This window comes from Xiphophorus couchianus, chromosome 4 (assembly GCF_001444195.1).
Source record: "Xiphophorus couchianus chromosome 4, X_couchianus-1.0, whole genome shotgun sequence".
Classification (NCBI taxonomy): Eukaryota; Metazoa; Chordata; class Actinopteri; order Cyprinodontiformes; family Poeciliidae; genus Xiphophorus; species Xiphophorus couchianus.
In genome coordinates this window covers 115539-131359 of record NC_040231.1, presented here as the reverse complement: position 1 = coordinate 131359, position 15821 = coordinate 115539, and the positions used below count along the sequence as shown (strand labels likewise).

The 15821-nt window shown below is 48.9% G+C and overlaps 1 protein-coding gene across 9 annotated transcripts in view; it reads left to right on the top strand.

Annotated features, from left to right (window-relative positions):
• vps13c (vacuolar protein sorting 13 homolog C) overlaps positions 1 to 15821 on the top strand; it is a 67665-nt gene that overhangs the window by 35394 nt on the left and 16450 nt on the right. For 8 of the 9 annotated variants that reach the window (XM_028014839.1, XM_028014837.1, XM_028014836.1 and 5 more), the window contains 18 exons: positions 48 to 217; positions 1526 to 1779; positions 2001 to 2227; positions 2302 to 2394; positions 3287 to 3520; positions 3603 to 3734; positions 4862 to 4951; positions 5068 to 5223; positions 5309 to 5573; positions 5653 to 5813; positions 5893 to 6014; positions 6117 to 6414; positions 6775 to 7164; positions 9650 to 9754; positions 9840 to 9995; positions 10072 to 10197; positions 10266 to 10399; positions 12268 to 12394. In XM_028014839.1, coding sequence (XP_027870640.1) covers positions 48 to 217; positions 1526 to 1779; positions 2001 to 2227; positions 2302 to 2394; positions 3287 to 3520; positions 3603 to 3734; positions 4862 to 4951; positions 5068 to 5223; positions 5309 to 5573; positions 5653 to 5813; positions 5893 to 6014; positions 6117 to 6414; positions 6775 to 7164; positions 9650 to 9754; positions 9840 to 9995; positions 10072 to 10197; positions 10266 to 10399; positions 12268 to 12394 — 3240 coding nt within the window. The remainder of the gene's footprint in view (positions 1 to 47; positions 218 to 1525; positions 1780 to 2000; positions 2228 to 2301; positions 2395 to 3286; positions 3521 to 3602; positions 3735 to 4861; positions 4952 to 5067; positions 5224 to 5308; positions 5574 to 5652; positions 5814 to 5892; positions 6015 to 6116; positions 6415 to 6774; positions 7165 to 9649; positions 9755 to 9839; positions 9996 to 10071; positions 10198 to 10265; positions 10400 to 12267; positions 12395 to 15821) is intronic. The other variant, XM_028014834.1, reaches the window with a different exon arrangement.

Sequence of the window (15821 nt, the reverse complement as noted above, 5' to 3'; positions counted from 1 at the left end):
CCTGCTTGTTCCAGTCTGGCTGGTCTCACTGTTGTACCTGTTCCCAGCAGCCCACGGGCCTTGGCCACCAGGAGAACCTCAGACTGGGCCAGCTGGTTCTGCGTCTGATGACGGCTTCAGGACGGGTCCGGTCGAACGGCAACGTGGAGGTGAACACGGTTCTGACGGCGTGCACTCTGGACGACTTGCGGGCCGGACTGAACCGGGTCACATCACGGTAACGATCACATGACTGTCTGAACAAATGAGAGCCCAGACAGAACCGGGTCACCAGAGGTCCAGACCCTCTCCTGACCTGGTCTGGGACCGACCCGGTTGAAAATGTCGTCACTGCTTTTTCTCAGAGGTTCTGTAAGTTTTCTTTCCCCCCAAATGGGACGAGAGGAAAGTTGTGCTTATTCAGCACCGAGGTTCTGTTGGTTCTGCTGGACCTCAGCATAACAGCTTGACATGCCAGTCCGGACTCTGAGCTTCGGTCTGGTCCTCTGGGAAGACGCTGGTTAAGTTCTGCTGTTTTTAACCAGATTGAGTCGGGAAGACGTCCGTCAGTCCAAACCTAGTTGGTCCATGGAAAGTTCTCCAGACATGTGGAGCATTTTCACCATCAGACTCGGTTCAGGAGTTGCTTCGACCTGAACTGGACCCCAAGCTGGACCCGTCCGTCCTTTAGCGGTTTAGCTCCATGTAAAGATGGTGTTTGTGCAGTGGCAGTCCTTTCTAACTGAAAAGCTTTATCCATCTTGGACTGGCCGTTGGTTCTGGAGTGTCGGTTGAATTGGACCTGGCTGGCCTCTGTGTCTGCATCTCTCTACTGGAGGTTCTGCTCTGGACCCATTCTGGTCCAATGTCTGGAGAATCACCCTCTACTGGTGGAAGTCCTCGGGATCTATTCTGGGATCACTTTTAATTTTGATTTCTATGTTTCCTTTGGGTTTAATTAGTCAGAATGGACTCTCAGACCCAACCTCCAGCTCCGTCGGTACCGTCAGTCTGCAGTCCAAACGCTGATCTTCCCTGGCGGGCTCCGGCTGTTGATGTCATCTAGAGTCATATCGGTTCCACCAGTCTTCAAATATAGCAGAAACAGAGCGGCGTTGTGTTTTCGCACTTTGCTGTTGCTTTTTGAAACCTTTTTGCAGCTTTTCTTAAATGTGCAAAGTAACCGCAGTTTGGCTGCATTCTTGGGTTCTGAAAGGTCCATCTTATCTGTCACTGAGCCTTATGTAGAACTTTCAGAAGTTTCAGGTCTAACACTAATACTGAACACTCGGTGTAGTGTGCAATACATGGTATTTATACTCTTTGATGCTTGTTAAAATTGGTTTGCTGCCAACTCAGAGCCTCCTTGAATAGAAAAGCTTTGACTTTTATTCTGACACTCATTAATATTTAGTCAGATTAGACTAAATAATCAAAAACCACAATGAAGAACATAAAACTCAACTTAGTGGAGCAACGTTGTAGTTTGAGGCTGAAATAAAAATGTCTAGCTGGACCTCATTGTTGCTGGTCTGTCTCCCTGCAGGATGGTGGGACAGAGGGACGAGGACGTCTCCCAGGCCATGGTGGACGTGACGCTCCGCCAGGGTCCAGTAGAACGAGATCTGGTGGCCGTCCTGCAGAAGCTCTATCTGTGTGCCAGCGTGGAGTTCCTCATGGCAGTCGCAGATTTCTTCCTGCAGGCTCTGCCTCCGAGTCCGGCTGCAGCCGTCCCTGCAGCCCCGAGCAACAAGCTGCCACTGAAGCAGATCGCAGAACCACGGAGCGAAACCAAACCTGGTAGGACCCGGTAGGACCCAGTAGGACTCCCTTAGGTTGAGTCAGTTATAATGAGAGGAAACTCCTGTCGTCACAAACCAGTAGAGAAAAACAGCCGGGCCCCCAGACCTCAGGCCTCAGGGCCCTGGGCCCTCAGGGTTCTTAGGCCAAGTTCAGTGAGTCGGGCTCCCCGAGGGGAAAGCAGCATCGCCGCTCCTCCTGACCCTGTGCTGTCTCTGCAGCCGCGGCGCTGACGACCCGGCTGCGGGTGGTCGTCGTGGACCCGGAGGTGGTGTTTGTGGCCGACCTGATGAAGGCGGACGCGCCGGCGCTTGTCGCCTCGTTTCAGGGCGACTTCAACCTGCTGGCGGAGGCGGACGGATCGCGGAGCATGAGGGCTCACCTGAGGGAGCTGAAGGTTCTGGCCGGCCCGTTCATTCAGAGCAAGGAGAACAGAGCCGTGACCACCGTAAGTCCTGATCTGCAGAATCAGAACCAGTGCGGGGTCGGTTCCTCTGATCCAGATGTGACTCGTTGTACCAGGTGCTGCAGCCCTGCTCTGTCACACTGGAAACCAGAACCAGTCGGACCCGGCCAGCCAGTGGCTTGGTGACGGTGGAGGAAGTCATCATTAAGGTTGGTTCATAGAGTTCAGCTGAAAACGTCTCTGCTGATGGTTCAGTTGTAATATTTATTTTATTTCAGTTTATTATCTAGCTGTACGTTTTTAAAGAAACGTTGAGTGAAGCTACTGGGTCACTGGTTGCTATGGCGATACCCTCCCTCTCTGGGGAGCCCACAGCATCACTCTTCCCATCAGACAGAAATATAACTTGTGTGGGAAAAAAAGTCATCAGAACATCTAGACCAGTCTAGACTCCAGTCCTGTAGAGCCGCTGTCCTGCAGGTTTTAGATGTGCCACACCGCACCCCACCCTACAGAATCTTCAGGTCCAGTTTCTCCAGAATCATCCAGAACCAAATCTACAGGAAGTGAATGAGAGAGTGGGTGTGTCTCTCTGGGCTGTGATTGGTCAGAAACCAGGAAGTCCTCCAGCAGTGGAAGACAGAAACACCAATCAGGAGGAGCTGGAGGTGTGGAGTTGAAGCTGAGCTCATGAACGGAGATTAAACCGGGTCAGAATCGGGTCAGAACCATCATTTAAACATTCTGTGAGAAAACTGGGTCAGGTAAAGTCCCAGTTGAACTGATGGATCTGACGGACAGAACGTCCAGTCAGGACCGGCTCACTCACTGATTTCATTGAAACTTAACAGATTTTTCATGTTTTTTAATCTAATCAGCCATTTTGACCAAAAGTCAAAGATTTTTATTCCTGGTGTGATTCTTCATAAAGAATCAGAAGAAATCAATGCAACCTGATGAGCAGGGAGGGGTCAAAGTGTTGCAGTGGTCTAGTCCAAGTCTGTCCCAGCTGATCCGACTTACTCATCTGTGTTGTGCTAACTGCGAAACAGGAAGTGCTGAACCGTCATCCAGCTCAGTGTTGCCTCATGCTCTGCTCAGATCTCTCCGGTCATCCTCAACACGGTGATGACGATAACGGCCGGCATGACGGCGAAGCCACCGGCCGAGCCGGGTCGGGCGTCTCGGGTGGAGGTCAGCGACCTGTGGTCCGTCATGAACATCTACAACTGCAACTTCTGGTTCCTGGGGGTGGACCAGGCCACCGAGATCACAGAGAGCTACCGGGAGTCTGACGGCAGCACCGATGGGGAAACCTTCACCGCGCAGGTCAAGGTAAACCACACCGAACTTTCTGGAGCTTCGCTCAGGTGAGGGAGGAGGCTGCTCTTCTTCACGGAGTCTTCCGGTGTTCCAGGTGGTCCAGGTGACGCTGGAGTCGGGTTTGGGCCATCGGACGGTCCCGCTGCTGCTGGCTGAGACGTCCCTTAATGGAGTTGCCAAGAACTGGTCGTCTCTGCTGCAGCTGCAGGCCGACTTGACACTGGAGGTGAGGCGGCCAGCTTAGGAACTTTTATTTTGAAAACCTTCACACTGATTCAGTTCGGACAGAGATGGGAACTAAAACACATTCCTTATTTGGTCACCATGTATGGAAAATGAAGTGGGATTGAATCAACTTTAGCAACATTGATTTTTTAAAAATTATATTCACAAAAATACATGTTTCTAAGTTTGACTCAAAATGTTGAACTTCTGAGTTTTTATTGAAACATTAAAAGAAGAAAAAGCCTCAGAACCAGCGGTCTCCACCTTCAGTTGTCCTCCAACTTGTAGATGTCTCTCTCCTTCACCTGGCTCCAATATCAGCTCATTAGAATTAGAATATTTTAGGAAATATGCATGATTTGTTTGACTTCTGATGCTGCTTTACGTGTAAAAAGTGAAGGCACAATGAGCAGGTGCTTCAACCTCCACTTTTTCAGTCTAAGCTTTTTTTTCTTACCATTGACAGGAATTTAAATATTGTTGATCTATTTCTGCACTACTTTTGTCATCTGACTAGTTTACTTGTGGTTTACTTGTTTATGGAAAGGTTAAGAAGGACCAAAGAATAAATAAATATAGATATTAGCAGAGCCAATGCTAGTGATGCAGATTAATCCCAGAGGAAGTCACAGGAGACCACTGATCTAAAGAATTGGACTATCAAAATAAAGCTCAACGATAATGTCCAAAGGGAGGAAGAGACTTAGTCTCATTGTCTTGCCTAACTAACCCTAGCCCTTTCAAAATAAAGTTGAATAGAGTCTTCAGTGTGAAGGTCTAAATCTCAACCAGATTGAAAGGATCCCTGCTGATCTAACGAGTAAAAGAATGAATGACTTGGTTCCTTTAGTCTCCTTGGAATAGGGGTTGAAATGTAGATGGGGAAGGAAGTCCAGAGCTTCACCTTCCAATGAATCTTTTTCCTGAAGCACATTAAAACATGACAAAAGTCCTGAACAATCTGTAGAGTATCAATTGAAAGAATAACATCCCAGATGACCTTTTGCTGCTGATCTGGGTTTCAGTTCAGTCCAATGATGTTCAGTTTGCTGTGCTACAAGAAACCTTCAAATTCCAGTTATTTTCTTTAATGATGGAAACAGGCTGACAGTCTGTTTGTGTTTGCAGGTGAACTATTTTAACGAGGTCCACGCCGTGTGGGAACCGCTAATAGAGCGAGTGGACAGCGGCCGGCGCCGCTGGAACCTGGAGCTGGAGGTAACGGATCTTTCCTCATACTGAGCACGACTCGTTTTGCTCCACCGCCCTGATTGGGGCTCAGAGCAGCCGACTATGTTGAGAGTTTGATTGGGTGATTCTTTTTATCCGCACAGATTAAGAATAATCCAGTCATGGACAAGAGTCCTGTGCATGGAGATGACTTTGTGTTTCTTCCTGAACCTCAAACTGCCATCAACATCTGCTCCAAAGACACCCTGAACATCACCGTCTCCAAGTCCAGCCTCAGCATCTTCCAAAAGCTTGCAGAGGTACACCTCAACCCTTCTGACAGTCTAGCAGGGGGTGCTGTTTGGCAGGTGGAAATGCCCTTTAATGCTGTTTGTTCTCCTTCAGGCATTCAGTGAGGGAGCAGCCTCAGCCTTCGACCACACTCTGAAGGAGAAACCTCCCTTCACCCTGAGAAATGCTCTGGGCATTCCAGTTATCGTGCAGCACAGCGCCAACCTGAGGCCGGTCGGATCTGTGGCACAAGGAAAACTTCACGAGCTGTCGGTGGATCAGAGCATGGACTTGATGCACTCGGCTTTTGAATCCACAATCAGAGGGAAACTGTCAGCTCTGCAGCGTCAGGAGAGCGGCCTGTTTAACCTCACCATCGGTCTGAAACTCCCTCTGATCGCTGCTTTTCCTCTAAGTCCTGACATAGTTTTAGTGACGCTGTCTGTCTGAACCTGCAGTGCCTTCTGGGTACAGCGAGATCTCCAACATCGCCGTGGATAATCCTGGCAGACGTCTCTACAACGTTCGAGGTCCGATGCTGCAGGAGGCGGTGTCGGTGCTGCTGCAGATTGATGCTGCTGAAGGCAACAAGATCATCACTGTACGCTCCCCTCTGCAGGTCAGAACCCAAACTCTCCCCACTTCATTGTAACCAACACTTGCTGTAGGGTGCCCACCGTCTCCATCTCTGTCTACAGATTGTAAACCACTTCACAGAACCCTTCACCATCCTGAAATACTGCCCAGCATCCAGAACCCTGCAGAGCATCGGCACAGCGGAGCCGGAACGGGAGTTTCATGTTGATCTAGAAGCATACAGGTGGGGCTCTCCGAGGGGTTCTCGGCGACCTGTCTCGGCCGGGGTAGCTGGTTCTGTGGAACGGCACCGAGCTGAAAGTGTCCTGTCGTCTCTTTCTGGCAGGTGCCAGCTGTTTGTACGTCCAGTGGGTCGCCTGGACGGGCTGTACGGTTCGTCTTCCAGCTGCGTGGCCTGGAAGGAGCAGGTCCACTGCAGCTCTGAGGTGCAGTCTGTGCTGCAGTGTCCTGCGTCGGACAGCAACCTGCTGCCGCTCATGGTCAGCACCCAGGCCGTCCCTGACGACCTGCGGCACATCAGCAGCCGCGGCGAGGACGACTGGGACCCCGCCTACATCCTCCACCTGCATCCAATGGCAGCGCTGTGCAACCTGCTGCCGTACACTGTCAGCTACATCATGGAGGTAGGTCGGTCTGCCTACTGATCGATCTAACGAGTAAAAGAATGAATGATTTGGTTCCTTTAGTCTCCTTGGAATAGGGGTTGAAATGTAGATGAGGCAGGAAGTCCAGAGCTTCACCTTCCACTAAATCTTTTTCCTGAAGCACATTAAAACATGACAAAAGTCCTGAACAATCAAGAGTATCAATTGAAAGAATAACATCCCAGTTGACCTTTTGTTCGCCCCTTCACAATGACCTCAGCAGGCCTTCAACACCTTTTACCGTCATGTTTGGGTCAGAATATGTTGGGTTCACTTCATTCACAACAAATAGGCCGTTAAATCTGACCCATGTGTTTTGTTGTGCTTGGTGTCCCGCAGAACTCGGCTGAAGTCTATGAGATTCAGGAGGGCAGCACTTCAGACCTGCTGAACGCCCGCGTGTCGGGTGAGATCATGTCTGTGGCGCTGATCCAGTACCAGGGCCGGGGCTGGCACGGACACATCCAGATCAAACGGGAGCTGCCGGAGTTTTTCGCCGTGTGCCTGACCTGCGACACAGATGCGGCGCTGACGGCGGACGTGAGCGTTCACGTGACGAAGACGGCGAGCCGCGTCCTGCTGTCGCTCTTCAGTCCATATTGGATCATCAACAAGACGGGCCGGGTGCTTCAGTACAGCTCAGAGGACGCCGTCTTCAAGCATCCGGCCGAGTACCGAGACGTTGTCCTCTTCTCCTTCAAGAAATCAAATCTGTTCACCAAAAGCAAGGTGAGAGTCGCCGTGAAGGCAGAGTTTAATCAGACCGCCTTAAAGAGCCGCCTTAAGCAGCTCAGACCCACGAACGTATTGTTGTTCAGCCGGATGTAAAGATTTTTCTATATTCTTTCTTAAGCTTTTCTCTCACAGTTTTAGTCATAGAAACAATATGAAAACTTATTTATCCAATATTTATACTGCAGTTAGAGCTGATCACTGATATTTACCTATATGTATACATCAGAGGTCGCGTTAACAGAATATTTTCTCTATTTGACCGGTTATTTTTTTAAATGACTGGAAAATTAAAGCCCGTCCGTCATTTGACCGGTTGTAATTCACACCCCTGACTGCACGTGGGCAGAGATTATAGACTTTACAAAAAAGATTTCATCGCAAAGGCAACTAAAATCAATTCATAAAATTATCCTTTCTGAATATCATTTCATGGACTCTGAACTAAATTCGTCTTTCTGACCGGGAGCTGACAGAGTTACAGACCGGACGCTTTGGAGCGACTGGTTAGGAAGAGCATTAAAAACCTTTGGTTGAAATGGAGCCTTTAATTCCAGACCAGAGATCACTAAAGAGAATGTAATGTTGAGCTAATCCATCTATAGTCTAAACAGAGGAGCAGGCAGTTTATCTAAATAAATGTGCAGAAGTTAATCAGACGGTAACATGCGCAGTGCGCTGCACAACTATTGCAGACTGCGAAGGATTAAACTGAAATCATCCTGCGGTTTTAACAAATGGAGCCTCCTGGGTGAACGTTACATATATATATATATATATATATATATATATATATATATATATATATATATATAAAAAATTCCCTTCTCACCCACCGCGGGTGGTTCTTATCCTCTGAGCTCGGGTCCTCTACCAGAGGCCTGGGAGACTTAGACTTAGACTTAGACTTGTACTTTATTGATCCCTTGGGAAGACTCCCTCAGGAAATTGAAGTTACCAGCAGCTCCCAGGCAAAAAACAAAGATAACACACAGTAAGTAAAGTGCAAAAGAATACAAAATACAAATTAAATACTGAGGTACACACCATATGTGAGTAACCAAAACCTTAAATTATGCAAGAAAAACCTTAAATTATGTAAGAAACAAGGAATAAGAATATAGAATATAAGAATATAAGTAAATATAAATACAACACAAAAATATATAAATATAAGAATTTGGCGGATAGATTGACCAGTGATATCGTATTGCACTGTGTGGTTTGACCTGATAAGTATGGAGAAAAATACAAGGGGTCACTACTCCTTCTACCCTCTGTCCTGTGTCACCTCCCCCCCCCCCAGTGAGGAATTGTACAGTCTGAAGGCATGGGGGACAAAAGAGTTCTTAAATCTATTGGTCCGGCACTTGGGAAGCAGCAGTCTGTCACTGAACCGGCTCCTCTGGCTGCTGATGACGGCGTGTAGAGGGTGGCTGCTATCGTTCATGATGTCCAGCAGTTTGTTCAGTGTCCTCGCCTCTGCCACCGTCACCAGAGAGTCCAGCTTCATGCCGACCACAGAGTCGGCACGCCTGGTCAGTTTGTCCAGTCTGGTAGAGGGTAGAGGGTTCTGCGCAGTATCTTGGCTGTGCCAAGGACTGCACATTTCTGGACTGAGATGTCTGATGTTGTTCCTGGGATCTGTTGTAGCCATTGGTCCGGTTTGGGGGTGACTGCCCCGAGGGCCCCGATGACCACAGGCACCACTGTGGTCTTCACCTTCCAGGCCCTCTCCAGTTCCTCCCTGAGGCCCTGGTGTTTCTCTAGTTTCTCCTGCTCCTTTTTCCTGATGTTGCAGTCGCTTGGTATTGCTACATCTACCACAACGGCTTTCCTCTGTTGTTTATCCACTACGACAATGTCTGGTTGGTTCGCCATTACCCATCCATCCATCCATTTTCTGTGCACCCTTGTCCCTAATGGGGTCGGGAGGGTTGCTGGTGCCTATCTCCAGCTACCAATATATATATATATATATATATAAATATAAATATATATATATATATATATATATATATATATATATATATGTGGGTATAATTTCTCCACCATTTCATCACAGTGATGCAATGATCATACCACTGGCTTTTCTTCTTTGCTTCAGTTAAAATTCACACAATCCTTCACTACATCACCAACACACAGCAACAAGGTGGAAATAACCATCGGTTGTCAATATCGGTCCGGTTTCACTCATCAGATTGATCAGCCCTAGTTCAATCTGTCGCTGGACATAATTCTGCCATCACTGGATGGTTTTGATCCATCCATCTGATCTGCTTCTCACCAAATCAAACATCGGCTCAGTTTAGATTTTTCTCTCACCATAAAGACGTTTATGTTTAAACACAGCTTGACCGTCCATCTGGATTCGGATTTTATCAGATTCTTCCTGCATGTGAATTAGAATTGATTTCATAAGGAACAGTGCATATTAATCAGCATGAGCGCATTAAAACAATGTGTGGTCGCTTTGCAGCTGCAGCTCTGCATCTCTACCAGCTCCTTTTCTGACGGCTTCTCCCTGGACACAGTGGGAAGCTACGGTTGCGTCCGCTGTCCCTCCACCAACATGGACTTTCTGGTACGCCCCATTGTCTCCTACTGGTTTTAGCTCTGAGTGGCTAAAACCAGTCTTCTGCTGAAGTTCCTCCTGTCGCCCCCTGCAGGTGGGCGTCAGCATCCAGATGAGCAGCTTCAACCTGACCAGAATCGTCACCTTCAGTCCGTTCTACACGCTGGTCAACAAGTCTTCATACGAACTGGAGGTGGGAGAACTCCTCAGCCAGACGGCCACCAGGTGGCACTACGTCCCGTCCGCCGAGGTGAGGGGAACCGGCAGCAGAACCCGGTCCGGGTCAGAGCCTGGCCTGGTTTTGATCTCCTGTTGTTGTCTTGCAGTGCCTCCCTCTGTGGCCGGAGAATGCCTCCAAGAAGCTTTGTGTCCGAGTGGTGGGATCACTGTCCCACTCCAAGTTCTTCTTCTTCAGTCAGCAAGACAACGGCACCCTGCTGAGCATGGACATGGTCAGTGTTTGTCTCTGGACCTTTGACCTTTAAAGCACTTCCAGTCTTTGACCTGAGAGTCTTTGCAGTGTGGAGGGATCATGGTGGACATCAACGTCTCTAATCACGCCACCATCATCAGCTTCAGTGAATATTACGACGGAGCCGCGCCCGCCCTGCTGATTAACCACACGCCCTGGGCCACCATCAGCTACAGGCAGAGGTCACTCTCACAAACACACACACACACACACACACACACCCAACCCTGGCCCTACCCTATCACAGGAAGGTTTGACAAAACAGTCCAAAGAAACCAGGTTGCTGCAGCGTATCAGAAAGGATTAAGATGATGCTGTCTGACAGGTTTCTTCTCTCTTCATCTGTTCTTCCATAACTCTGTGACCTTTAACCTTCTGGGTGGTGTGATTAGTGTCCAGTGTGAGCATCTGGTGCTCTGGACAACTGGCTACATGTGACATTAGCATGACTGTTACGGCCCGGCTCAGATGACCACAACAAGAAACTGGGGGAACTTGACGGCAGAAATACGTTTAGGGGCTTTTATTATTAAAATGAAGTCTAAAGGAAGTGGACGGCAGCCCAGGAATCGCTGCACCGACGTCTGCTCCCCTCGGTCTGGTCCTCCGTCAGGCACAGATCTTCTTCAGACATTGACCAGCTGATCTTCACAGATCTCAGGGTCTGCTCCCAGATACGGTCCGGTGACTCCTTCACGTGCGGTCCATCCAAACCCCAAACTGGCTCCCATCCTCAACTTGCTTTGTCCTCTGGACAGAAGATCAGCTGTAAATCTGAGATCGTTTGGCTTGTTTAGTGACTAGTGGCAGAAAACTGACTGATGGTAAAACCATCATCGTTCTCCGTTTCTAGTCTGAACTGACTATGCTCTTTGTGGTTGGTTAAATAGAATTTTACGACATCTGGTCGTAAAACCAGACATCCATTCATGGTTCTCCGTGAATGGAACAAGCGCTCCTTATATCCAGTCCAGGTGGACATGTGACCATAAGTGCCTCCCATTTCCAGGACTTTAATTGAGGCACAGTTAACCGGCCACAATGCAACGCAGCAGGGTGCTGTCACAATGAAAAATGCAGGTTCATGATACGTGGAATACACCCGACCTGCCAAGAACAGTCACCACCTTGATTTACCTAACCAGGCCTGAGCTTCCTATTGGATAATCAGTGCAGGATGATTACCTTCCAGCTGGATCAAGTTATAAACCCCCCACTGATCCAATGAGCAGCTGCTCATGACCTAAACAGCCATGCAGAAAGACGATGTTGGTCTAAGACAGCGGTGGGCAACGCCAGGCCTGGCGGACCGGAGTCCTGCAACTTTTAGATGTGTCTCTACTTCAACACATCTGAGTCACATAACGAGGTCGTTAGCGTGACTCTAGAGAACCTGACTGCACTGAGGAGGAGATTCAGCTGTTGGAAGTGTGATGGACCAGGAAGACATCTAAGAGTTGCAGGCCAGCGGCCCTGGAGGGCTGGGATTGCCAGGATCTCTGGCATCAAGCAGAGGAAACAAATCAGGAGATGCAGAAACTAAAACTGGGTAGAGAATTGCAAGGATAACAGTCATCTTGGAGGAAGAAATTTAGTCAAAAAAACATCCTGAATGATTGTTATTATCCGTTATTATAGAAACTTTTGAAATCAGATGGAAGAGAAACAGCAGCAAAACTCACACACTTAGTGGAAATGTTTCTACTCAGTGTGACAGGAACTGGGGACTGAACCGCTTCAGACCCAGCAGAAAATCAGAAATCAGGGACGCTGACCGCAGGAAAGGCTTCAAAGAAGCAGAAAGATTGGAGTCTGCAGTGAAGGAAGCATGACGGGCGCTTCAGTAAGAAGAGGCCGATGAAGTGATGCTCCCAGCGTTTCTAAATCTTTCTCTACTAGCTGCCTGATAACATTTCAACCACTATACACCAACCAGGTCCTCTGTATCCATCGCCCGTCCCCGTGGCGGATAAATTAGCTCCAAACTGAACTTGATGCTCGAGTCATTGTTTTCCTCCTCACCCTGAAACAATGTTTTTGACTCCTGCAGTGGTTCAGAGGTGATCCACAAGCTGGAACCCTGCGAGGCCCGACGTTTTGCTTGGGACGACCCTGCAGGAACCCGCAAGCTCTGCTGGAGCTGCAAGGAGCATTCAGGGGAGCTGGACCTGCTGCAGGTCTGTGCTGCACACACCTTCATCGGTTTCACTGCTTTCTGGACGGTAGACATACAGTTATGCTCATAATAATAGCAGTGTGTTTAAAAAGGTGAGTACATCTGAAGATTCACCAAATAAATTGTGTTTTAAAAACACAAATGCATTGAGGACACAGCACATTCTATTTCAAAACAAGAAAATCAGAAAAAGTAGTTGAACATAATATTTTACGGAAAGTCAAGAAATATAATGTTTAAAAAAATAGCAGTGTTGACATCTTTCTTCATAAACTCAAACATATACTGTATAAACTAAGAAATCCTTGAAGATTCAACTTTCCTGAGAATCACAAATTAATATTTAGTTGCATAATCATAATTTTGGATAACTGCTTCACATCTGTGGTCCATGGAGTCAATCAAATTCTGGCACTGGTCAGCAGGTATTGCAGCCCAGGACAACTGTACTACGTTACTGGAGCTGACCAGCTAAATGTAGTACAATACCAGTCTCAACTTCCTGTGTGACTCTGATTGGAGGAACAATTAAGAGTTTACCTTTAACCTTTACTTAGTCACATGAGCATTAGATCAAAAATAATAAATTATTTTTATAAAAGTTTCTTCATTGAGCAGAATGAACACAACCACTCTCACGGACACAGAGAACCTAAAGCAGGAATCCACTGGGAACCAATTGGGTTATATTTCTTGGTTTTGCATCATGAACAGCATTTTTTTGGCAGCCCACAAGTTTTCTATGAGATTAAGATCTGGGGATTGTGCTGGCCACTCCATTACTTGAATTCTGTTTTTCTGGTCCCATGATTTCCAGAACAATCATGGGTCACCATTTTGTCAAAACACCCATTTCCAGGGCATTTCCTCTTCAGCAGACGGCAACATGACTTCTTCCAGTATTCTGTTGTACTCAAACTGATCCATGATCCCTGGTATCTGATAAATAGAACCAACAACATGAGAAACATCCCACTACCGTGCTTCATCGTCTTCACTGTGACTGAATTCAAAATTTACAGAGTTTGACAAACTGTCTGTGGCTCTTAGAACCAGAAAGAACTATTTTACTTTCGTCAGTCCATAAAATATTACTCCATTTGTTTTTATGCTGATCAATATGTTCATGTTGTAGCTGCTTCAGCGCGTCTTTTTTTAACAGTGGGACTTTGTGGGGCTTCCTGCTGGTAGCTTGGCTTCACATCGATGTTGTCTGATTGTTGCAGAACTCAGAGCCAATCACAGATCTTCTCTGATCCTCCTGGAACTGATCACTGGCTGATCATTGGCTAATAGTTGGCTGATCGTTGGCTGATCGTTGGCTAATAGTTGGCTGATCACTGGCTGATTGTTGGTTGATCGTTGGCTGATCACTGGCTGATCGTTGGCTGATCGTTGGCTGATAGTTGGCTGATTGTTGGCTGATCACTGGCTGATCACTGGCTGATCGTTGGCTGATCGTTGGCTGATTGTTGGCTGATCGTTGGCTGATCGTTGGTTGATTGTTGGTTGATTGTTGGTTGATCGCTGGCTGATCGCTGGCTGATCGCTGGCTGATCGTTGGCTGATCGTTGGCTGATCGTTGGCTGATCGTTGGCTGATCGCTGGCTGATCGCTGGCTGATCGTTGGCTGATCGTTGGCTGAGTCTTTGACGTTTTGGTTACAAACTGAGCCATTTGAATCGTTTTTTTTCTTCTACCTCTTCTTTCTGGTTTTGGCTGCCATTTTAAAGAGTTTGAGATCATTTTAGCTGAACAGCCTGCCATTTCTGCACTTCTTTATGGGTTTCTCCCCATCCATCCATCCATCCATCTTCTTCCGCTTATCCGAGGTCGGGTCGCGGGGGTAGCAGCTTCAGAAGGGAGGCCCAGACTTCCCTCTCCCCAGCCACTTCTTCCAGCTCCTCCGGGGGAATCCCGAGGCGTTCCCAGGCCAGCCGAGAGACATAGTCCCTCCAGCGTGTCCTGGGTCTTCCCCGGGGCCTCCTCCCGGTGGGACGTGCCCGGAACACCTCACCAGGGAGGCGTCCAGGAGGCATCCTGACCAGATGCCCAAGCCACCTCAACTGGCTCCTCTCGATGTGAAGGAGCAGCGGCTCTACTCTGAGTCCCTCCCGGATGACTGAGCTTCTCACCCTATCTCTAAGGGAGAGCCCAGCCACCCTACGGAGAAAACCCATTTCGGCCGCTTGTATCCGCGATCTCGTTCTTTCGGTCATGACCCAAAGCTCATGACCATAGATGAGGGTGGGAACGTAGATCGACCGGTAAATCGAGAGCTTCGCTTTTTGGCTCAGCTCTCTCTTCACCACGACGGACCGGTACAGCGCCCGCTTGACAGCAGACGCTGCGCCAATCCGCCTGTCGATCTCCCGCTCCCTTCTTCCCCCATTCGTGAACAAGATCCCGAGATACTTAAACTCCTCCACTTGGGGCAGGACACCCCCCCTGACCCGGAGAAGGCACTCTACCCTTTTCCGGCTCAAGACCATGGCCTCGGATTTGGAGGCACTGATCCCCATCCCGGCCGCTTCACACTCGGCTGCGAACCGATCCAGCGAGAGCTGCAGATCACGATCTGATGAAGCCAAAAGGACCACATCGTCTGCGAAAAGCAGAGATGAGATCCTGAGGCCACCAAATCGGATCCCCTCAACACCTTGGCTGCGCCTAGAAATTCTGTCCATGAAAGTGATGAACAGAATCGGTGACAAAGGGCAGCCCTGGCGGAGTCCAACTCTCACCGGAAACGAGCCCGACTTACTGCCGGCAATGCGGACCAGACTCTGACACCGGTCATACAGGGACCTGACAGCCCGTATCAAAGGGCCCGGTACCCCATACTCCCGGAGAACCCCCCACAGGGCTCCCCGAGGGACACGGTCGAACGCCTTCTCCAAGTCCACAAAACACATGTAGACTGGTTGGGCGAACTCCCATGCACCCTCCAGGACCCTGCTGAGGGTGTAGAGCTGGTCCAGTGTTCCACGACCAGGACGAAAACTACACTGCTCTTCCTGAATCCGAGGTTCGACTATCCGACGGACCCTCCTCTCCAGGACCCCTGAATAGACCTTGCCAGGGAGGCTTAAGAGTGTGACCCCTCTATAATTGGAGCACACCCTCCGGTCCCCCTTTTTGAACAGGGGGACCACCACCCCAGTCTGCCAATCCAGGGGAACTGCCCCCGATGTCCATGCGATATTGCAGAGTCGCGTCAACCAACACAACCCTACAACATCCAGAGCCTTAAGGAACTCCGGGCGGATCTCGTCCACCCCCGGGGCCTTGCCACCGCGGAGCTTTTTAACCACCTCGGCGACCTCGCCCCCAGAGATTGGAGAGCCCAACCCAGAGTCCCCAGGCTCCGCTTCCTCAGTGGAAGGCATGTTGGTGGGATTGAGGAGGTCTTCGAAGTACTCTGCCCA